General features: G+C 47.8%; 8 protein-coding genes across 8 annotated transcripts; 2 read left to right on the top strand and 6 right to left on the bottom strand.

Moving 5' to 3' along the window:
* Positions 1-179: 179 nt before the first annotated feature.
* VE01_03160 (uncharacterized protein) lies at positions 180-969 on the bottom strand (the record flags this gene model as incomplete). The annotated part of the gene is made up of 3 exons (XM_018272658.2): positions 687-969; positions 430-488; positions 180-377 (listed from the first exon to the last, which is right to left on the bottom strand). The coding sequence occupies exons 1-3, from the start codon at positions 838-840 to the stop codon at positions 180-182; spliced, it is 411 nt and encodes a 136-aa protein (XP_018132022.1). The 5' UTR covers positions 841-969.
* Positions 970-2,581: 1,612 nt separating this feature from the next.
* VE01_03159 (uncharacterized protein) lies at positions 2,582-3,713 on the bottom strand. The gene has a single exon (XM_018272657.2). The coding sequence runs from the start codon at positions 3,470-3,472 to the stop codon at positions 2,603-2,605; it is 870 nt and encodes a 289-aa protein (XP_018132021.1). The 5' UTR covers positions 3,473-3,713; the 3' UTR covers positions 2,582-2,602.
* A 2,790-nt stretch (positions 3,714-6,503) lies between these two features.
* On the bottom strand, positions 6,504-7,897 carry VE01_03158 (uncharacterized protein). The gene has a single exon (XM_018272656.2). It carries the CDS (start codon positions 7,746-7,748, stop codon positions 6,810-6,812), a length of 939 nt encoding a protein of 312 aa, XP_018132020.1. The 5' UTR covers positions 7,749-7,897; the 3' UTR covers positions 6,504-6,809.
* A 736-nt stretch (positions 7,898-8,633) lies between these two features.
* Positions 8,634-10,303, bottom strand: VE01_03157 (uncharacterized protein; the record flags this gene model as incomplete). Its single annotated transcript, XM_018272655.1, has 3 exons — positions 8,634-9,797; positions 9,852-10,004; positions 10,058-10,303. 3 exons carry the CDS (start codon positions 10,301-10,303, stop codon positions 8,634-8,636), a joined length of 1,563 nt encoding a protein of 520 aa, XP_018132013.1.
* An 847-nt stretch (positions 10,304-11,150) lies between these two features.
* On the bottom strand, positions 11,151-12,982 carry VE01_03156 (uncharacterized protein). Its single transcript, XM_018272654.2, has 5 exons — positions 12,251-12,982; positions 12,172-12,192; positions 11,934-12,065; positions 11,728-11,875; positions 11,151-11,677 (listed from the first exon to the last, which is right to left on the bottom strand). The coding sequence occupies exons 1-5, from the start codon at positions 12,366-12,368 to the stop codon at positions 11,176-11,178; spliced, it is 921 nt and encodes a 306-aa protein (XP_018132012.1). The 5' UTR covers positions 12,369-12,982; the 3' UTR covers positions 11,151-11,175.
* A 120-nt stretch (positions 12,983-13,102) lies between these two features.
* Positions 13,103-14,431, top strand: VE01_03155 (uncharacterized protein). Its single transcript, XM_018272653.2, has 4 exons — positions 13,103-13,179; positions 13,253-13,441; positions 13,539-14,222; positions 14,276-14,431. The coding sequence occupies exons 2-4, from the start codon at positions 13,326-13,328 to the stop codon at positions 14,427-14,429; spliced, it is 954 nt and encodes a 317-aa protein (XP_018132015.1). The 5' UTR covers positions 13,103-13,179; positions 13,253-13,325; the 3' UTR covers positions 14,430-14,431.
* Positions 14,432-15,056: 625 nt separating this feature from the next.
* VE01_03154 (uncharacterized protein) lies at positions 15,057-16,151 on the top strand. Its single transcript, XM_018272652.2, has 2 exons — positions 15,057-15,621; positions 15,685-16,151. The coding sequence occupies exons 1-2, from the start codon at positions 15,168-15,170 to the stop codon at positions 16,140-16,142; spliced, it is 912 nt and encodes a 303-aa protein (XP_018132014.1). The 5' UTR covers positions 15,057-15,167; the 3' UTR covers positions 16,143-16,151.
* A 288-nt stretch (positions 16,152-16,439) lies between these two features.
* Positions 16,440-18,214, bottom strand: VE01_03153 (uncharacterized protein). The gene is made up of 4 exons (XM_018272651.2): positions 17,456-18,214; positions 17,341-17,396; positions 17,189-17,275; positions 16,440-17,129 (listed from the first exon to the last, which is right to left on the bottom strand). Exons 1-4 carry the CDS (start codon positions 17,691-17,693, stop codon positions 16,509-16,511), a joined length of 1,002 nt encoding a protein of 333 aa, XP_018132017.1. The 5' UTR covers positions 17,694-18,214; the 3' UTR covers positions 16,440-16,508.
* Between the last annotated feature and the right edge of the window lie 44 nt (positions 18,215-18,258).

Here is an 18,258-nt window from a genome sequence, read left to right as displayed (position 1 = left end):
GTAGTTATGGTTACTTCGATATTCTGTATGGGGGTCCCTTTGTGCCTGATTCTGCCTATTGGATCCAAGTGTAGTTTGATCAGAGATTGCCCAGTCCAGAATCCACTGTGCCGCACCCATAATCCGCGCGTCTCGGATGTCGGAAGTCTCGTTCTCATGACTCTCTTCAAATGTACGGCTCATAACATAGAGCACAATCCTAGTCGTAGGAAGCCAGAAGCGCCGTCCATTATGAGTGATAAAAACGCTTGATGATTTACATATTGCGCCAGGTCCACATAATCAGTGCCAGGATCAAAATGGTAGTCTACGGTGGCTTCTGCCAAGCGTCCGTAGAACTCTGCTATGCGGTAGTGGGAAGAGCTTGTGGTTGGATCCTGTCTAGCCGTTAGCCGAACAGTTTGTAATAAGCGTAGTAACTGCACAAACCTTCTGCCATGGCTTCTCAAAATGCCGCGCACTTTTTCCAACAAGCCAGAGAAGTCGCACTAGTTTTAGATGTGAGAGGTGATGATAAGGGATCTGTTCTGCAATTGCAAAGCAGACTGAAATGAGTTGCCGAATCCGGATATTTGTATGGAAATACGCCTATAGCACGCTCAGCTGCATCGATTGGCAAGATGGTACTGTCAGGCTGGAGAAAGTCGCAAATCACAAGGAATAACTTGTAGTCAATCGCGTCATACCCTTCGGGATATCAAGGTCAGACTGCGGCGTCGGCTTTGGCTTGAAAAACGCCAAAAGGCTGGATAATCGCGCTCTTCGGCTTGACTCGTCGTCGTTGCCCATGTATGCCCCTCTATATTTCAACTCTTTTATGTGTAGCTTCAGTGCTGCCATGGTAATACAATAAAGCAACAAGACTTGAATGCGATGTAGTAGTGTGGAGGTGAAAGATAACCAGTATCACAAATATGGAGTGAAATAACCACTGGTACACCAGGGTGAAAAGCAGATAATTATTTGAAGGGGAGGACTACTGGATGGTTAAAGCGAACCACGAAGGTAGCTATAAATATTCCGTGTTGGTGTTGGAACTAATGCCAGCCACATCAAACTGGGCCAGAGATGCGGCCATGAAACATTAGCCGCCGGCGATAATTGCGATAACAGCCGCATAAATCCAACAACTAAAAATAAGCAAGAGAGAATCAGACGGCCAAAAAGATCATAAAATAGCATTCCTTTCTCCAGGGCCTCCATAACGTCTGCCGCTTTCTTTGCAATCCCCTTGCACTCTTTTCCATGCCGCCCATCGTCCTTTTCCATGCCGCCCATCGTCCACCGAAACCTTCCGAAACCCATCCTTCCAAGTATGCCACTTTTCGAGAGCATCCTTTCTCTCACTTCTAATATTCTCATCATTATACGGCTAAAGTAATGACTCTAAGAGAACCTAGCCACTCCATAATATCCACTGCACCGCTCCCATGACCCAAGCGTCCTGTATTTCAGTGCTTTCTTCAAAGACAAGGCGCATTGTTCGCAGCGCGTCTTCTGATGTGGCAAGGGACATGCCCGAGTTCATAAGATGGGCCAAGAAGGAGTGAAAATTGACAAATCTCTCCGGGGTAGCATCGCCATCAACAGGGTCCATTCTAGCGTCGGTAATACCTTCTCCCAACTGTTGATAAAAACAGTGGATGGCTTCAGAAATCTTCTGCAGTTGTGTTAGTCACAGTTTTTCGTTATAGACCAAGAATACATGCCTTCTGCCCGTTGTCTGCGACCCGTTTCCCGCTTCGCCCAATTACCCATAACAACCTAACAGGCTTTAAATGTGAAGGGTGTGCGTAGGGAATCTGCTCGGCACATTCAAGACAGACTGTGTTGACAGCTATCATACGAAGATGCTCAGCTGGGAAAATATCAACGACACGGTCGGCTGCTTCTTGGACAGAGATCTTGCTGTTAGGCTGAAGGAAGTCTTCGACTATGAGAAAAACTCCTAATCATAGGGGTCGTATCCTTTGGGGATATTTAGGTCAGGTGCCAAGGGCTTGGGTTTTGATTTGATCGATGATAGTATGCCTGATATGGACGTTCCAGGCGTGGACTTCTCTGTGTCGCCAGAAGCAGGGAATTTTAATAGGTCGATGTTGAGTTTTAGGGCGGCCATGGTGATAAATAGACAACTTAAATGATAGCGGGATAATGGATAGTTGCTGACAAGTTAACATTCAATAGTAATAGATGGTAGTGAAGCCATAGATTGAGAGTGGTAAAGGAGAAGAGATTACAGAATTGGTAAATTGTGGGCTTTCATTTCGGACTATTCAAGCAACTACATCCCGCCTTAAAACATGAAACAGTAGCTATAGCTACATCCCACCTTAAAACATGAAACAGTAGCTATAGCCGCGCGACAAATATCAATCGTGGCTGTGGATAAGTTAGCCCAAGTTTACTTATGTAGGGGCCAGTAAGAACTTAAATTTTGGCGCCATAAATACTGGGATTATGAGGAATTGGTGCACTATTACGAAGCTTGATACAGTTAAACAAAGATCGGCTTGAAATCAAGGCATATATTTATATCCAAACTTATTTAATATCAGCCTATTCCTAATGCGGAAACACGCACCGCAACGTCATATTTTGGCTAGATATTATGCTTCTTCAAGAAATCCGCCATCAGCTTTGAAACCTCCACTTCATTCGTTTCCAGAGCAAAATGCCCAGCATCCAAATAGTGTATCTCAATATCCTTCACATGATTCTTATAAGCTTCTGCTCCCGGTGCAATGAACGCGGGGTCATTTTTACCCCACACAGCAAGAACTGGGACGCCTGAGGTCTCCAGATACTTGTGAAAACGGGGATATAGCGCAACGTTGGTTCTATAATCGTATAGAAGATCCAGCTGAATTCCGTGGTTGCCTAGCCTCTCAAGCAGTGCACTATCCAGGTAATAACTCTCGGGGAAAATAGAGTCCGGGTGCGGAGAGCCAAAAGTGTATTGCCATTTTGTCATATCAAAGTTAAGCACGGCGGAGTCAATTTTATCTCTATCCTCCTTGGCGCCAGATTTCCAGTACGCTTGAATTGGCGCCCAGAAGTCCTTCCCGAGGCCCTCTTCGTATGCATTGCCATTCTGGGTGACGATAGCTGTGATAGCTTTGGGGCGGTTGAGGGCAAGGCGAAAGGCGACTGGAGCCCCATAATCGAATATATACACAGCGAAGTTTTGGACTTTGAGGGCATCCAGGAACGCCTCGATCGTCAGAGTGAGATTCGCAAAGGTGTACTCGTATTTTTTGTCTGCTGGCACATTCGTGAATCCGAACCCAGGAAGGTCGGGCGCGATGACATGGTATTGCTTGGAGAGTAGAGGGATGAGGTTGCGAAACATGTGTGACGAAGATGGAAACCCATGAAGAAGGAGGATTACTTGATCCGAGGGAGAACCAGCGCTGCGATAGAAAACGTCCACGCCGTCGGCGGTGATGGTTGATATTTTGGTGTCAGACATATTGTCAAATGAATTATGTGCTCTGTTGAGAAGTTTACGACAATGTATTCGGAGAACTACGATTCATTTATAGGCGCCGGCCCAATATACGACGTCACCATCGAGATAAATAAGCTGGCCCATTACCAATCCTGTCGCACAAGCCGATGCAGCAATAAAATGCGTCCAGAGCATGTCGATTTCTCAGCTTCTGGTCAGACGGCTGGGTAATTGCAGTTTTGAAATCAAATAGCATCTCCGGAGTTGGCGAGAAGAGAGTCTGAAGACGTATGGGGAGCTGTTGGTGTTGGTTCGAAAAGGCGCTAAGCCAAAAATATATGTTCCGGCCCAACCCTGTAGGTACAGGATACGGCTTTTTAGAGAGACCCAAGGCAGATTTCGGAATCGACTAACCATTTCTCTTTTTTAAGCGCTCTTAGGTTATGTTATATACTGGCCGGCCCAACCGCGAGCAATTAATTAGAAGTAAGAGTATTCAATTGATCTATATAGCTACGTTTCCAACAGTGTCTGCCCGTGCTCGTTTCCGAGGCCTTTCAACTAAAGCTATTTCCGTACGAGTAGTAAGACCTGATAAATTACCACAGTTATGGTCATCGTTATGGCAGTGTACACTACACTCCTTAGCTTCCTTATAACACCTACACCTCTTCGTACTACACTGCCCTTTACACTGACAGGATATTCCAACCCGAGCACTTGTAGACGCCTCTCTAGCTGCAAGCCCTAATGATACCTGCTTTGTAGAAGTAGGAATTATAATATCAGCCCATAGAGCTTGCTCTACAACTCCAAGTGATTTTGTAGGAATAAGGCGTTGTATAATACCAGAAGCTGTAAGAATCCGATACCTATGAGGGTAAGGCTCTTCTAGAATCCGTGCAAATAGCCTCTTATTATCAGTTGAGGTTCTATCCTCTCGAGGAACCTTTATAGAGACTATTGCTCCTATATCAAAGTGCTGAATATCATGCTTCTTTGTATACTTCCGCACCATAGAAATCCTAGCTCGTTGAGTGGCTGCTATAGCTCTTTCAATTATAGGATCAGGTGTAGCCTGAAGCTCAGTTCTAGGCTGAGCTGGAACTCGGGCCCGGGTCCCACGCCGGGGCTCGGAATTGAGCTCTCGCTCTGGCTCTGGCTCAAGCTCTGAGCCAGAGTTGGGCTCGGAATTAGGGCTAGAGCTAGAGAGCTCAATTCCGAGCTCTGGTCCAAGCTGGATCAGGGCTCTAGCGCCAGCTCTGGTTCGAGTTCTGAGCCCTAAGCCAGAGAGCTCGATTCTGGGCTCAGGGGCTCGCTGGGCTCTAGAGTTCTCGAGCTCAAGACAGAACTCTGGCTCAGCCTGGATTTGAGCCAGTACTCGAGCCTGAGCTCGAGTAGGAACTAGACGAGAGAGCTCAGAATTGAGCTCTCGCTCTAGCTCGAGCTCAGAGCTAGAGCTGGGCTCAGAATTGAGCTCTGAGCTAGAGTGCTCGATTCTGGGCTTAGGGGCTTGCTGGTGCTGGGCTGTGGCTCTAGCTCGGTTTTTAGGCTGGGCTCGAAGCCTAGAATCGAGCTCTCGCTCAGGCTCAGAGCTAGAGCTAGGCTCAGGGACTTGCTGGAGCTGTGGGTCGATTAGAGCTTCTGTCTCGGACTCAAGCTCAGACTGGAGGTCGCTCTCGAAAATAGGGCCCATAGCTGGGTCCTCCTGCTCAATTCCAATTGTTAGATCCTTCCGGGCCTGGCTATCGAGCCAATTGATATATGAGCTCCGTTCCCGGAACAGAAGCTCAGCTGGTGCACACCCAATTGTAGAGTGGATTTGGGTGTTCATAGCAAGTGTAACCTCTAATAGCCCATCCTTCCATTCTGTAGACCCATGATCCATTTTCCATGCCCGGAGCTTATTCTCAACAACCCCATTAGCCTGCTCGACTAGGCCCTGAGTTTGTGGCGACCGTGGTGCTCCATTTACCACCTGTATTCCATACTTCCGTAGTAGGAGTAAGAGAGCCCCCTTAAATTCCTTCCCATTATCAGCCTGCATAATCTTCGGAGGTAGGAAAGCTGCAATAAATTGAGCAAAGCACTCTGCAATAGGCTCTGCGTGCTTGCTTTTCAATGGGTATAGCTGTGTATACTTTGAGAAGTGATCCTTTATATGAAGAATCCACTTATACTGCCCTGAAGGCTCGTGGCGCATATCAATTAAGTCGATTTGAACCCTCTCCCACGCCCGTCCACTTATAATAGGAACTAAGGGAGCTTTTGTAGTGTTCGGCCTATTCAAAGTGCAATTCTTACACCGTTTAAGTATAAACTCTACATCCTCTCGCTTTATTCCATAGTATTTTTGCTTAATAGTAGGCCATACCTTATTCCGACCTGCGTGTAGAAGCTTAAGGTGCTCTTGTGCAATAACATCAAACACCTCAGCCTTTTGAACTACAGCTCGTAGGTGCTGCTTATCACTCCGCCTATCACTCTGCTTATATAGCTTATTATTAACAAGCTTAAAGCTAGAGAGTGTATGGTGCTTTAGGTTTGTACTCTCTTTATTATGCGGAATAAAAGCAGCTGGATCCTCGAGTATAGTGTGTATTTGGCTCCATTTTTCGTGTGAGAATTGCTCTCGATTGTAGTAAGTAGGGCTGCTTATATAGGCCTCAAAAGCAGTGCGTACGTCAAATGGAAATGGAGTAATTGAAGTAATAGTAGCCATAATTACTATACTATACTATAGTTGTAGGAGGTAGGAGGTAGGATTTCAATTTCTACGATACAATTCTACACCGCCACTTCGCGGTTGGGCCGGCCAGCTCGCGAGCTGGCCGATCTGACGGTTGGGCCGGAACATATATTTCTTTCTCACACTATAGTAAGATATAGCCGCAGCAGATTTTCGATGGCCCTATTAACTTCCTAGCTCGAATAGAATTGGTTAAAGCCTGTTTCGGAAGTCATTGTATTATTAAGATGAAGATAGAATAGGGCCTATAGACCATAAGTGTAGTAGCAATACACAGGTAGTAGTAGAAAAAGAATTGTTTTTGTGGTAAGCTACTAGTAATCTTGAACAAGGCTGTTCTCTGAAATCACGATGAGGAACGTTTGCCCCTCTGGAGGCTGCTACCCCCCCCGTAACCTTCTATGCAGCCCTTATCACTTATGTATCCTTTCGATTGGCGAGGGGCCTAGGCAACAGAGTGTTATGGACTGTTATACTGTATAACGTGCCACAGCTGCAGACGAAGTCCTGCAGGTGAGGGCTTTGCTAGAAACCTACTCCGAACTGGACGTGAAGTTCTGAGCTGCGCCACCCGTAGTTGTCCTTCAGATCCGCGCTATATTCCTCTTTTCAAATCTCTTCTGGCCAATACAATCTCATTGGGTTATCAACCAATAACTTCTGCCTTGATTCAGGAGTCACAGCAACCCATGGTATAAAGTCTACTAATAAGCCATCATCCGGCATGTGGCTCTTGAGGTTAGGATGTGGGAAGTCCGTTCCCCATAAAACCCTATCTGGAAACTCTTCTACCAGAGCGCGTGCAAATGGCACCACATCTCTGTACGCACTACGTTCGCCATCTAGCGCTGGCGGCCCATTAACAGTTAGCCGTTCTGGACAGGAAACCTTCGTCCACACATTGGGATGCTCGCGCATGAATCGGCAAAACAGTGAGAACTCAGGCCCATCAATTGGCTTTGAGACATCAGGCCGTCCCATATGGTCCACTACAATGGTAGTCGGCAGCGCGGTAAAGAAGTCCCATAGCTCGGGCAGATCCTGTGCTTCAAAGTAAATGACGACGTGCCAGCCAAGCCGCTCAATTCGCGTTGCAATCTCCATCAACTCGTCTTTGGGCGTAAAATCCACCAGCCGCTTGACGAAGTTAAATCGTACGCCGCGCACACCGGCCTCATGGAGCTGGGCTAGCTCGGCATCGGAGACACTGCGCTTCACGGTAGCGATTCCTCTGGCGCGCCCGCCGCTGGAGGAACAGGCATCGATGAGCGCGCTGTTGTCGGCGCCGTGACAGGTTGCTTGCACGACGATGTTGCGGGAAAAACCGAGGTGGTCGCGGACCGCAAAGAGCTGAGCTTTTGATGCGTCGCACGGCGTGTATTTGCGCTCAGGGGCGTATGGGAATTCCGAGCCCGGACCGAAGACGTGACAGTGGGAGTCGACGGCTCCGGGGGGGAGTTTGAATGCTGGGGTGGTTGGTCCTTCGTACCAGTCGAGCCAGGTTGGGGTTTTTGTAAAGTCTCCCGAGGTTGGTTTGGAGTTGGCCATGGCACTGGATATTTGGCGATGCTAGGCAAAGAGATCAAATAAATGGACTGGTCACGGAACTGAGACAATCCTCTAAGTATGACTTCTTATAGGGAGTAAAATGAATAGTGCCGATAAGTACTCCTCCAATGAGAAAGAAGAAGGTGATATACCACAGCATCGGGGAGTAAATTCCCGGGACGGCGGAGCCAAAGGAGTTTGGCGAGTGAATCCCCGCGTGGGAAAATCCGGGGAGTAGATCTCCGGCGGGGTAGAGCTAGTTGCATGTAGGCCCGACAGCAGTGTCACTAGTGCATCCATGGTGCTGATACCATGGCAATTGCCCCGCTACGCTGACGCGTGCGAAACAACAACTGCGATGCTATTTGGGATTTATGACGGCCTGACCTTTAGTATACGAGTCTCGGGCTACGCAAAGTCCTACTACTGTCCTAATGAGAATCCCACAATAAATAAACGCGGATGGAGTATACGAGATTGAAATGCATTACTATAATGGGATCCAAATCTCGTGGGTACGTTTCCATTATACCATTAGATGGAGAGGCCGAAGCACGCCAATGATTCCAGAAATGAGCATTGCCATTTCTAAACTTAGTTTCCAGCTTCTCCACAGACCCCATCACTAACCATCGTGCTATAATATAGGAACCATATTATATCAGACGTCGAAGGGCTCGGTCAGGGTTTGGAGACGGCTCTTGTTGCATCAAGATAGAACATTCTCCCATATAAAGTTTTACCGGTGCTGTGAGGGGCCAATTCAACGATCAGAAATATTTCTTCTATTCTCCGGTAGGAGGTTGAAGGCATGCAATCTAATCTACATTTAATCCAATTAGAGCTAAACTAACTTTCCCCCATTGCATATAAATAACAGCTCGCTCAAATAATATATCTAAACCCATTTTGTACTGCACGCCGTGAATCATCATCCAGAGCCGCCATAGCAACACTATCATTGGGGTCAATCTCGGCCGCCAACTTATCGAACGCCTTATTGGCCCTCTGCAGCACCAGCCTCAGCGTCAGGATACACGCCAGCCCCAAAACCATGAAGGCCAACTCGCAGCCCCACGACTCGCGGAAGGCTGGGGAGTAAATGTCAAGCCAGAAGTAGCCGCCAAACAGCGCTGCTGTGTTAGAAATAGTGTTGGCGATACCGATGGCGGCGGCGCGCTTGACGGGTGGACGGACGATCGTAGAGGAGAGCCAGGTATATGTGGAGGAGTAAACACCGAAGGACCCCGAGGCCACGAGGAAGGTGAAGGCGTAACGGGGGTATTTATAGTGGATGGGTACGGCAATCAATAGGATGGTGCCAACCATGCCGACGAGCATTGAGATGGCCGCGTGCGGCGACCGAGTTTGCATCTTGTCTGCATTGAGGGCAAGGCCTAGTGACCAAAGGAAGGCGAAGAGATATGGGGGAGAGGTCAGCAATAATGTGGTAGTGTTGTTGGTAAATCCTAGTTGGGAGATTAGAGTCGGGAAGAAGTGAGAGTATGAGATGGCAGCCGAAGCACACATCTGCAAGCAGGCAAACATCCAGGTACGCGGATCTTGCAGTGCCCATTTGATGCCCTGGAGCATAGGGACTTTCTCCTCGTCCAAGACATCGTCGCTACCCGCGTCCTTGGCTAAGCGGCCTTGGGCGACGATGGTTTCTTCTTCGCTAAGCCATTTAGTTGTAGCAGGATAGTCCGGGAGAAAGACAAGAGCCACTAGGGCGATTGCGATAGTTGCTAGCCCTTCAAGAATAAAGAGCCAGCGCCAAGCAGCCAGATTTCCGACGCCGGCCATACCGGAGAGGACGCCAGATGAGATAAGACCAGCGAAGGCATTGGAGAGAAGGAGGCCCGAGATGAGGAATGCCATCCGTATACCAAGTTCCTTCTTTGTATACCAGCAGGAGAGGAAGTAGACTGCACCAGGATAGAAGGGAGCTTCGATTAGCCCGAGCATGAATCGGGCAACAAGGAGGCCTGCAGGACTTGATGCTGCAGCTGTTGAGCCGCTGACAATGGCCCATGCAATCATACAACATGGCTACTTGAGTGAGCAAAAAGCCAAAATTCAGAATGACATGCATGTATGGCTTACCAGGTAGATAGAAGGACGCACTTTGGTCATTATGACTGTGGAGGGCAATTGCATAATGACATATCCAGCAGAGAAGATGGCAATAGCAGTGTTGTATACTGCACCGGTAACGTTGGTATCTTCTTGCAAACCATACAAACGAGCTTGAGTTATCTAATAATCTCATCAGCATTAAGGTTGGAATAGGGAGAAGTAGCTTCACTCACGCTATTCCGATCGAGGTAGCTGAAAATATAGATGATAACGACGAGTGGCATGATACGAAGATCAATCCGGCGGAGGAGTTTTTTTTCCACTTCGCTACTGTACTCTGGAGTGTATGAATGGTAGGTGGACATAACATATCCACTGCCTGAGATATCATTTTTGTCGATGTCTATGTCCTCAACGAAGGTGTCATCGCGCTTCACGCTGTGCTCAGCAGGGCCGGTGAGCTGATTGACGTTGGCCATCTTGCTCAAGGAATAGGTGGTATCTTTAACTAGATCATGAAATATGGTGATGGTGGTGGAAAAAAATGGTTGTCGATAGTACTAAGGCTGTTCTGAAAAATTGAGGTTCTGGCCTCTTTTATATCCCAACCCCACGGGGAAGCTAGATTTCGTCCTTTTCGGCATGCCGACCCTGGTCTTTCCCCGCATCCCCATATACTGGATTCCAGCGTCTAATATGATGGTTCCCACATGGTTGGAGAGATTACCCCGCTGTAAGAGTCCCTATGCCCGATTGGGTCGTGGGTGCTGTTCTAAACACGGGGCCGTAGGCCGCGCTTGCGTCGTTGCTTTTCCTATAGCTCGAGCTACGCCGGACTATAAGTGCCCGTCGTTTTCAGACTACAACGACACCACCCTTCAGGATAATTTCAAGAATATTTTTTGGAGTAAGTTATACTTGATTGAATATTTTGATTGTAATTTAACCATCCTGAAGACTCTCTTTGCGCTCATTCCCGCATGAGCCAGTTGTTTCACAAGGCTGCAATGCGTCTCTTTCTTTCTGTTAATAATTAGGACCAAAATTAGTCTAGATAACATGCATGCTCACTGTCTTCATCACAACCAATAGTCGGTTTTTGGAGCTTCCACTTTGTAGATATGGAAAGAACGACTACCAAGCAAATTCTCGATCGCAGCTTCCTCAAAACCTCCAAGCCCTATATATGGCAAGAGCGATTGCAAGCAAGACCGACCTGTCGCAGCTTCCTCGATACTTTGAAGCCCTATAGATGGAAAGAACGGTTTCCAAGCAGGCCCCGGTCGTAACTTCCTTGGGACATGGTTTTTCATATTATTTTTAGTAGTCGACGAATATTTATTAAGACATTTTAAATATATACCCCTTCAGGATCCACTTTTTCAAACATAGCCATACTTTTTTCATACATCGAAAATACAATACCACCACTAAAGATCAGTCTCGCAAGTCTCGGCACCGCTCCACTCCACAGCTTAAACACTCCGTCCTCTTGAACTAACTTTTTCGTACAGTGCAGACTACTCTTATAGAGTGTTTTGGCCTCAATGCTCTGCATCCGCGTCTTTATCGTATCCACCGGCTGCGTAACATATACTGTGACGACTCCCGCCGCGCCGCCGATCGCAAATGTCACAACGCTTCCAAGTTTCTCCCCTTTTTCTTTGTAAGACAGTGCCATCTGTTTAAATGCTCCATAGGAGCCAAACCGCGTTGCACTGTTAAGGGATTGCCTCGCCGTGGTGGGGACTAGACCCTGATAAAATCCAGCAATGCCACGCTCGCGGGCGATTATGGGAACAGCGTGGAACAACCCCCGAAGACGGGGTTTGGCTGCTTTTCGATCGTCAATACTGTGAGAAGTTAGCGGTAGTAGAGGCAAACAGAAGAGATGCTATGGTACAGAGTAGTCTTGATGCTTTCGAACGGAGTCACGGCTAGGACTGATTCGAAGACCCCGGCGCCCAAGCCCGCTACAACGGTTCTGGGGCCTGAAAGATTGCCATTTGCATCTTGAAGTAGCTCTTTAATCTGGTCAAATACCACAAATCCTACGACAAATTATGTCAGAAACTACTGAGCTTTGGCTAATACCCGAGCAACACTCACGAACGCCAGCTTTGATCGAATTTCCAATGATCAGCGTGGTACACCCAGCATACCATTCTCCACCAAATTTTGGCCAAGGTAGCTTCTGACCTTGTACTAATCTTTGATTGAGTTGTGCTCGAGTTTTTGCAACTAAATCTGTGTGAGTAAATCCCCTAATAAATATTTATATCCGTCGACGGGTGTAGGAGGTGAAATATGGAGTTATGGTATAAAATGTAGCATGATGCAAACATACATTCAGCAGGGTAGGTGATAGCTGGGAGCCGACATGATTAGTTTTAATCTCAAATTGCATTGTATGATTTTCGACTTACCAATTTCAACTGCACCGGCTGTTGAGCCAGCAAGTACAGAGCGAAGGGGACTATTGCGCTCTTTTTTCTTGTCTACTTGCTCAGGCAAGACAGATGTTTCAGTGGGTTGCACTGACATATTTTGTTTCCAGTTGTCCACGAGTATATGATATGGTGGTGTTGTGTATACAAGTTTCTCTCGTAATAAAGTGGTCAAGGAGTGGCAATATCGAACAATGCAGAGCGAGTTGTATGAACGGAAAGTGCGATAATAGGACGATTCTAGAATACAAAATTAATGCTAATCTGAGGCGTTGTCTCTTGAAACCTAGATACATCTTCCATTAGGCCCAAGACGTGGCATCGGACCTGAGCTGTCCACAGAACGCTGCCTTGCATGTTCGGCGTCGGGACATCAGAAGGAGAGAGCGGAGCTCTCTCCAGACACCCACTAAAGATCATAGGACCACATGGAGCCAAAGGGCCTTTCGGATACTCTCTGAGACTATGTCATGTGAGATTTCTTATCGTAACAGGTTGTGATGGATTGGAGATGCCGTGCGAATAATCTCGTCGGATAGCATGCTACTGTGGCGGACTGAAGCTCTCCGACCTCCCATCTCTTGCTGCCATTGGCGGGCTGTAACTGTCCGTGTCTACTCTTTTATAGGATTCGACAAGGATCGCTTAAACCTGGGGAGGATCGTCGCCAAACCCCATAGCAGACGAACAGGACTAAAGTCTGACGTCCAGATATGGAGCATTGTCCGCGGGGCATTGTTCGCGGGGTGCCGATACCCGAGCCCACAGAAACGGGGCTTCCCACTAGTGGTATCTGCTGGGAGCCTGGAATGCTTCGACGTTGAACGACCCCGCCAACAATCTTAGAAACCTGTGATAAGAATAGGTTTCTTTTTGTGGATATTTTTTTCAGATGTAAATTAAATAGTGTGAGTAACACTTGATTTTTTGTGATAATATTTAGGTCCTCGATTTTGGACTCGGTTTTTGACGAAGTCGCAGGTGCTCATCCGTTCCTAGCAAATCTCAAAGATATAGTATATTACTCCAAAGACGGAAAATTATTATTTCAAAAATGACAGAGACTTTCACAAGTGTTGGTGTCGTCAGTATTGGTGAGATGGGCCTAGGGGTAGCATCGCTACTCATCGACCACGGTTATCAGGTATTCACATACGCAGCAGATCGAAGGTAACGAAGCACCTGCTTAAGTCCCTTTTACTACTCCTCTGTCGAGTTTAACATGTAACTTCTTGAAAGAATTCAGCACTGATTGTTCTCTCCATAGTGAAAGTACTCAAGCACGCGCGCGTAAAGCTGGCGTCAATCTCGCCCCATCCATTGAAAGCCTAGTGTCCTCCTGCTCGGCAATCATCTCCATCGTCCCCCCTCGTGACGCCAAAGAGACCGCAGAACGAATCGTCTCTGCCCTCTCTCCCGCACCCGGTTCACGGAAATCTCCTTTATATTATGTGGACATGAACGCCATTTCACCCAACTCAGCTATCGAGATCAACTCGTTGCTCAGCGTGAACCCAAACGTCCATCATGTGGATGGTGGCATCATAGGTGGAGTACCATATCCGAAAGAAAGAGGTGCCGATGGCAAGCCGAACTGGCATTGCCCATCTTTTATCTTGTCGGGCCCGCACAAAATCCCTGACCTAGCATTGTCTGCGGCACTGAATGTGCAGCATCTTGATTTGAAGATTGGGTCAGCGACGGGGTTGAAAATGTGCTTTGCATGCACGACGAAGGGCTTCGTAGCACTGGCAATCCAGTCGTTTACCACGGCGCAGGAACTAGGCGTTTTGGAGGAGCTAAGAGAGTATCTACAGAAGTATAATCCTTCAACACTCACATTGGCGGAGAAGGGGCTAGTTACGATGGCACCGAAGGCGTATCGATGGGTGCATGAGATGATGGAGATTGCTGATACGATGGCTGAGAATGGCGGATTTGAGAAGGGACTGTGAGTCTGATGTATGAGTCTCGTTATTGGGAAGGATGCTTACATGACTATAGGTTTCAAGAAGTTGCAGGAGTATACCGTACTGTAGCGGAAGATTCGGAACTTGGAAAGGAGCAACCGGATGCAAGAGTAAGAGGGAAGACGGTAAACGATGTTACAGAGCTTTTGGCCCAGGGTATGAAGGCGAAGAAACTGAAGTCTGAATGAGCAATACTAGAGATTATAATTCAGATTTTTTGAAATAAATCAAATTAACAATATTTAAACTGCTTGCTCCACAGCGTGTATTTTGTAATAGCCACGAGCGTGCTATAATGTTTTCAGAAAAAGAAAGCTCCGCCGATCTAGTCTAATCTACGGTATTTGCACTCATGCCATACATGTTTTCATGTGGAAACAACTGACATAGCAAGTGTAATTGTTATGTAAAACTACTTATAACCATTTCTAGCTCCACGCGAACTTTACCTCTATTTTGATTAAAATTTTACTCACTCGGAGATGTTCCAAGCAACCAAGCAATTGGATGCAGCCCAACATCTTCATATTGGATACGGTACTGGGAGTTGGCATTTTGCTGAATCATCTATTATTGGAGAGAGTAGGAAATGGGAACCCCAAAGATCCTGTCTGTCTGTGGCAGGGCTAAGCTGATAGTGCTCGGACTACTAGAGGCCGACCGCTAGAGGCCGACAACCATCTTTGTCGGCAGGAGTACGCTACACTGAGAAACACCCCACCAACTAACTACCCCGCACTCAAGGGTCAGCGACACGAGCGTGGATATCCTATACATTTTATCCACCCCCTTGGAATTATTAAAAAGTCCACACTCCTTGTTCCAAGCATATAAAATGTCCCGCCATCCTCTACACATTATTTGACTCCAATTGTTTTTATTTTGATCTAAAGCCACTGAATATAAAAGCAGGTCTTATAAACATTATGCCTCGCAGCCCTCTCGTCCCAGCAGGCGCTTGGGACACACATACCCACGTTTTCGACCCAGTAAATTTCCCATACCCAACCTCGCGATCCTACACACCCAAAGCCGCTCAAATCACCGAGTACCCCTCCAAGTTTACCGGCTGCACCTGCGTTGTTGTCGTGCATGCCTCTGTGCAAGGCACGTCTCCCGCCGCGCTCATCGACACCTTGAGCAAGGCCCAGACAGCTGGACTAACTCTCCGTGGCCTTGCCACCATCGATGTCAACACTACCACGGACGCGGAGCTTGACGCATTGCACGCGGCCGGAGTGCGAGGGGCCCGGCTCCATGAGATGTCCTGGGGCCATGGCGAGCAGGCTGGCGGCTCGCAGATTGGGAAGAAAGTTGCTGCGTTGGCGGAGCGGTTTGGGCGCCTTGGGTGGGCCATTGGTGTATTCTGTGATGTCCGCAGTCAGTATTTTTCCACGACGATTATCTCCGCCAATATTGTAGAGCTGAGCTGATTATGTGCAGCATGGGCATCAATGGCGGAACAGATCCGTGCCATGGACCCACGAGTCAAGATGATCGCGGACCACTTCGGCGGCACCTTCCCAGGCGAGGAGAAAACGCCCGAGTTTGCGACCTTCCTTGAGTTGGTGAAGGAGGGACGTCTTACCGTCAAGGTGTCTGGGTTTGAACGACTTTACAACGGACACGGCAGCGGCCGTGAGGGAATGAAGGCCATCGAGCCCATAGTCAAGGCTGTCATCGCGGCGGGACCCGACCAGATTGTATTTGGCTCAGATTGGCCGCATACGCAGTTGGGAGTTGCGAGGAAAGGTAGGACGGACCAGCAGCGCTTAGATGATATCGAAGGCTTCAGGGAGGTCCCCGATGATGTGCATATTGAGGTGCTCAGAGAATGGATTACGGATGATGCGGTCTGGCAGAAGTTGTTTGTGACGAATTCGGAGAAGCTTTTTAGATAAGTAGATAATTAGGTTGTAATGTTTTTACGTGGGTTTAGACTATATTATAAATTATTATGCTTCCATTCGCCCTTGAAGTGTTTGGTTACGGTAAATTTCACAAATGCTTTTAAATGATAAAATTTAATGACTAGTAAGGAATGTAGCAAATAGCTTTCGGTAGAAGATTTCTGGAATGTAGAGCTTTAATAATCGGAACATGTACACTTTCTGTCCATCTCCAATAATTATTCTGTGTCTAATTGGCTACCCTCTAACTATCTGGGAGGACGCGTAAATCACAGTTTATCTTACTCCATTCTGCAGTTCAGTACAAAAACCAGGGTGTCTTATATTCTAGAAAAACTGCAAATCTCACCATGCCAACTACTCCACAACGCAAATCAACTTCCCCGCATTGGTATTTGCCTCCATCCTTTTGTGCGCCTCTGCAATTTCGCTCCAGGGGAACACTTTATCAACCGTAATCCTCATACGCCCCAACCTTAGATTATCTAAAGCAACCTCGACAAACTTATCCCGCAGCTTTCCCTGATACGTAGAGTCCCTCGTCCGCAGCGTCGTGGCCAGAACCCACAGCCTCTTGTTCAATAGCGCGCGTAGATCGAAAGCTTCGATGATGCTCCCGCTCATAGCAGCAACCAGCACGATTTTGCCCTCCTTGGCAGCGGAGGCTGTATTGGCATGCCAGTAGTTCTGCCCGACGAGGTCGATAATGAGGTTGATACCCGCGCCGGCCGTCTCGCGCTCCACGACGTCGGCAAATTTTTCCGTGCGGTAATTGACAGCCACGTCGGCCCCGAGGGAGCGGCAGAGGTCGCACTTTGCGTCGGTACCGGCCGTGACAATAACCTTAGAGGCGCCGCCCAGTTTGGCAACCTGGATGGCTGCTTGACCTACCCCTGAGGCGCCAGCGTGGATGAGGACGGTTTGGCCGGGCTCTAACCCGCCGACGAGATGAATGGCTTGGATGGCAGTGAAGTACGTCTGGGTGGTGGGTTAGCTGGATGTTGGTTGTCAAAAAAGACAGGTTAGGTTTAACTGACTTCTGGAATCCCTGCTGCTGTCTCAAAGCTCATTGTGTCTGGGATGTGCATGATCATCTTTTCAGAAACAGAGATCTTCTGTGCATACTGTTTGGGAATTATAGTTAGTGACGTGTATGAGAAACATAGAAGTGTATAGCACAAGCACTCACAGCTCCCCCATAAGCCAGCCCAAACACCTTGTCCCCGACCTTGAAATTCGAAGTACCTGTTTTGTCTCATTAGAATCTTCCCACCATCAACCGCTCCCTTCGAAACGCCACTTACAGTCCGGTCCCACCTCCTCAACTAACCCACTGAACTCTACCCCCAAAATCTTTCCCGACTCTGGTAGGAGGGGATATGGGTACTTATCCTCGCGCTGCATTATGTCCATACGATTTAGGCCAAAGGCTTTGATGGCAACTAAGATGCGACCCGAAGAGACAATTGGATCGGGGACATTGTCGTCGATGAAGAAAGCATCGGCGTTGCCGCGGCCATTTTTTATACCAACTGCTTTCATCTTGGAGTTGTCTTGATATGGCGCCGACCGGTTGCGTAGAAAGCAATGTGCTATACCGATTGTGAGGTGCTGATTAAAATACCCAGAAAATAACTTCACCAACGTAGTTTATCGCAGGAGATAATGTTGGGTTTTGGTGCGGACGCGTAGTTGTAATACCTTGGTAGATAGATGGATTTGCTTACTTTATGCTGGCCGACTCTAGTGTGCATCCAGTAGTATGCAAGCCGTGTGATAGAAGCTTCGTTGATCTCCGGCTTTTCGGCCCCGAAAGCTAGCCATTGGGGTGCAGCGGACGTATTGCTGCTGTATCAAACTTTATCGAGGTACATGGTCTTGGTAAGTTACCCCGCTATCCGATATACCAAGCTTTAGGACCAGTCCTGGCTGAACCACTACAACCCGATAGCAAATGCAAAAATAACACCATCCCGTCTAGACATAGGCTCCAAAATGCGACTGATGTTTTGCCCTATGGCATTCAGGTAAGGTTATCGTTCGGCTTGGGCTTACGAGTGTCGGGGCCTTTCAGTCCGTTGATGCGGGGTAGTAAAAAGGTGGGGTA

Source organism: Pseudogymnoascus verrucosus, assembly GCF_001662655.1.
Source record: "Pseudogymnoascus verrucosus strain UAMH 10579 unplaced genomic scaffold scaffold_12, whole genome shotgun sequence".
Taxonomy (NCBI): domain Eukaryota; kingdom Fungi; phylum Ascomycota; class Leotiomycetes; order Thelebolales; family Thelebolaceae; genus Pseudogymnoascus; species Pseudogymnoascus verrucosus.
This window is presented reverse-complemented; position numbering and strand designations above follow the sequence as displayed.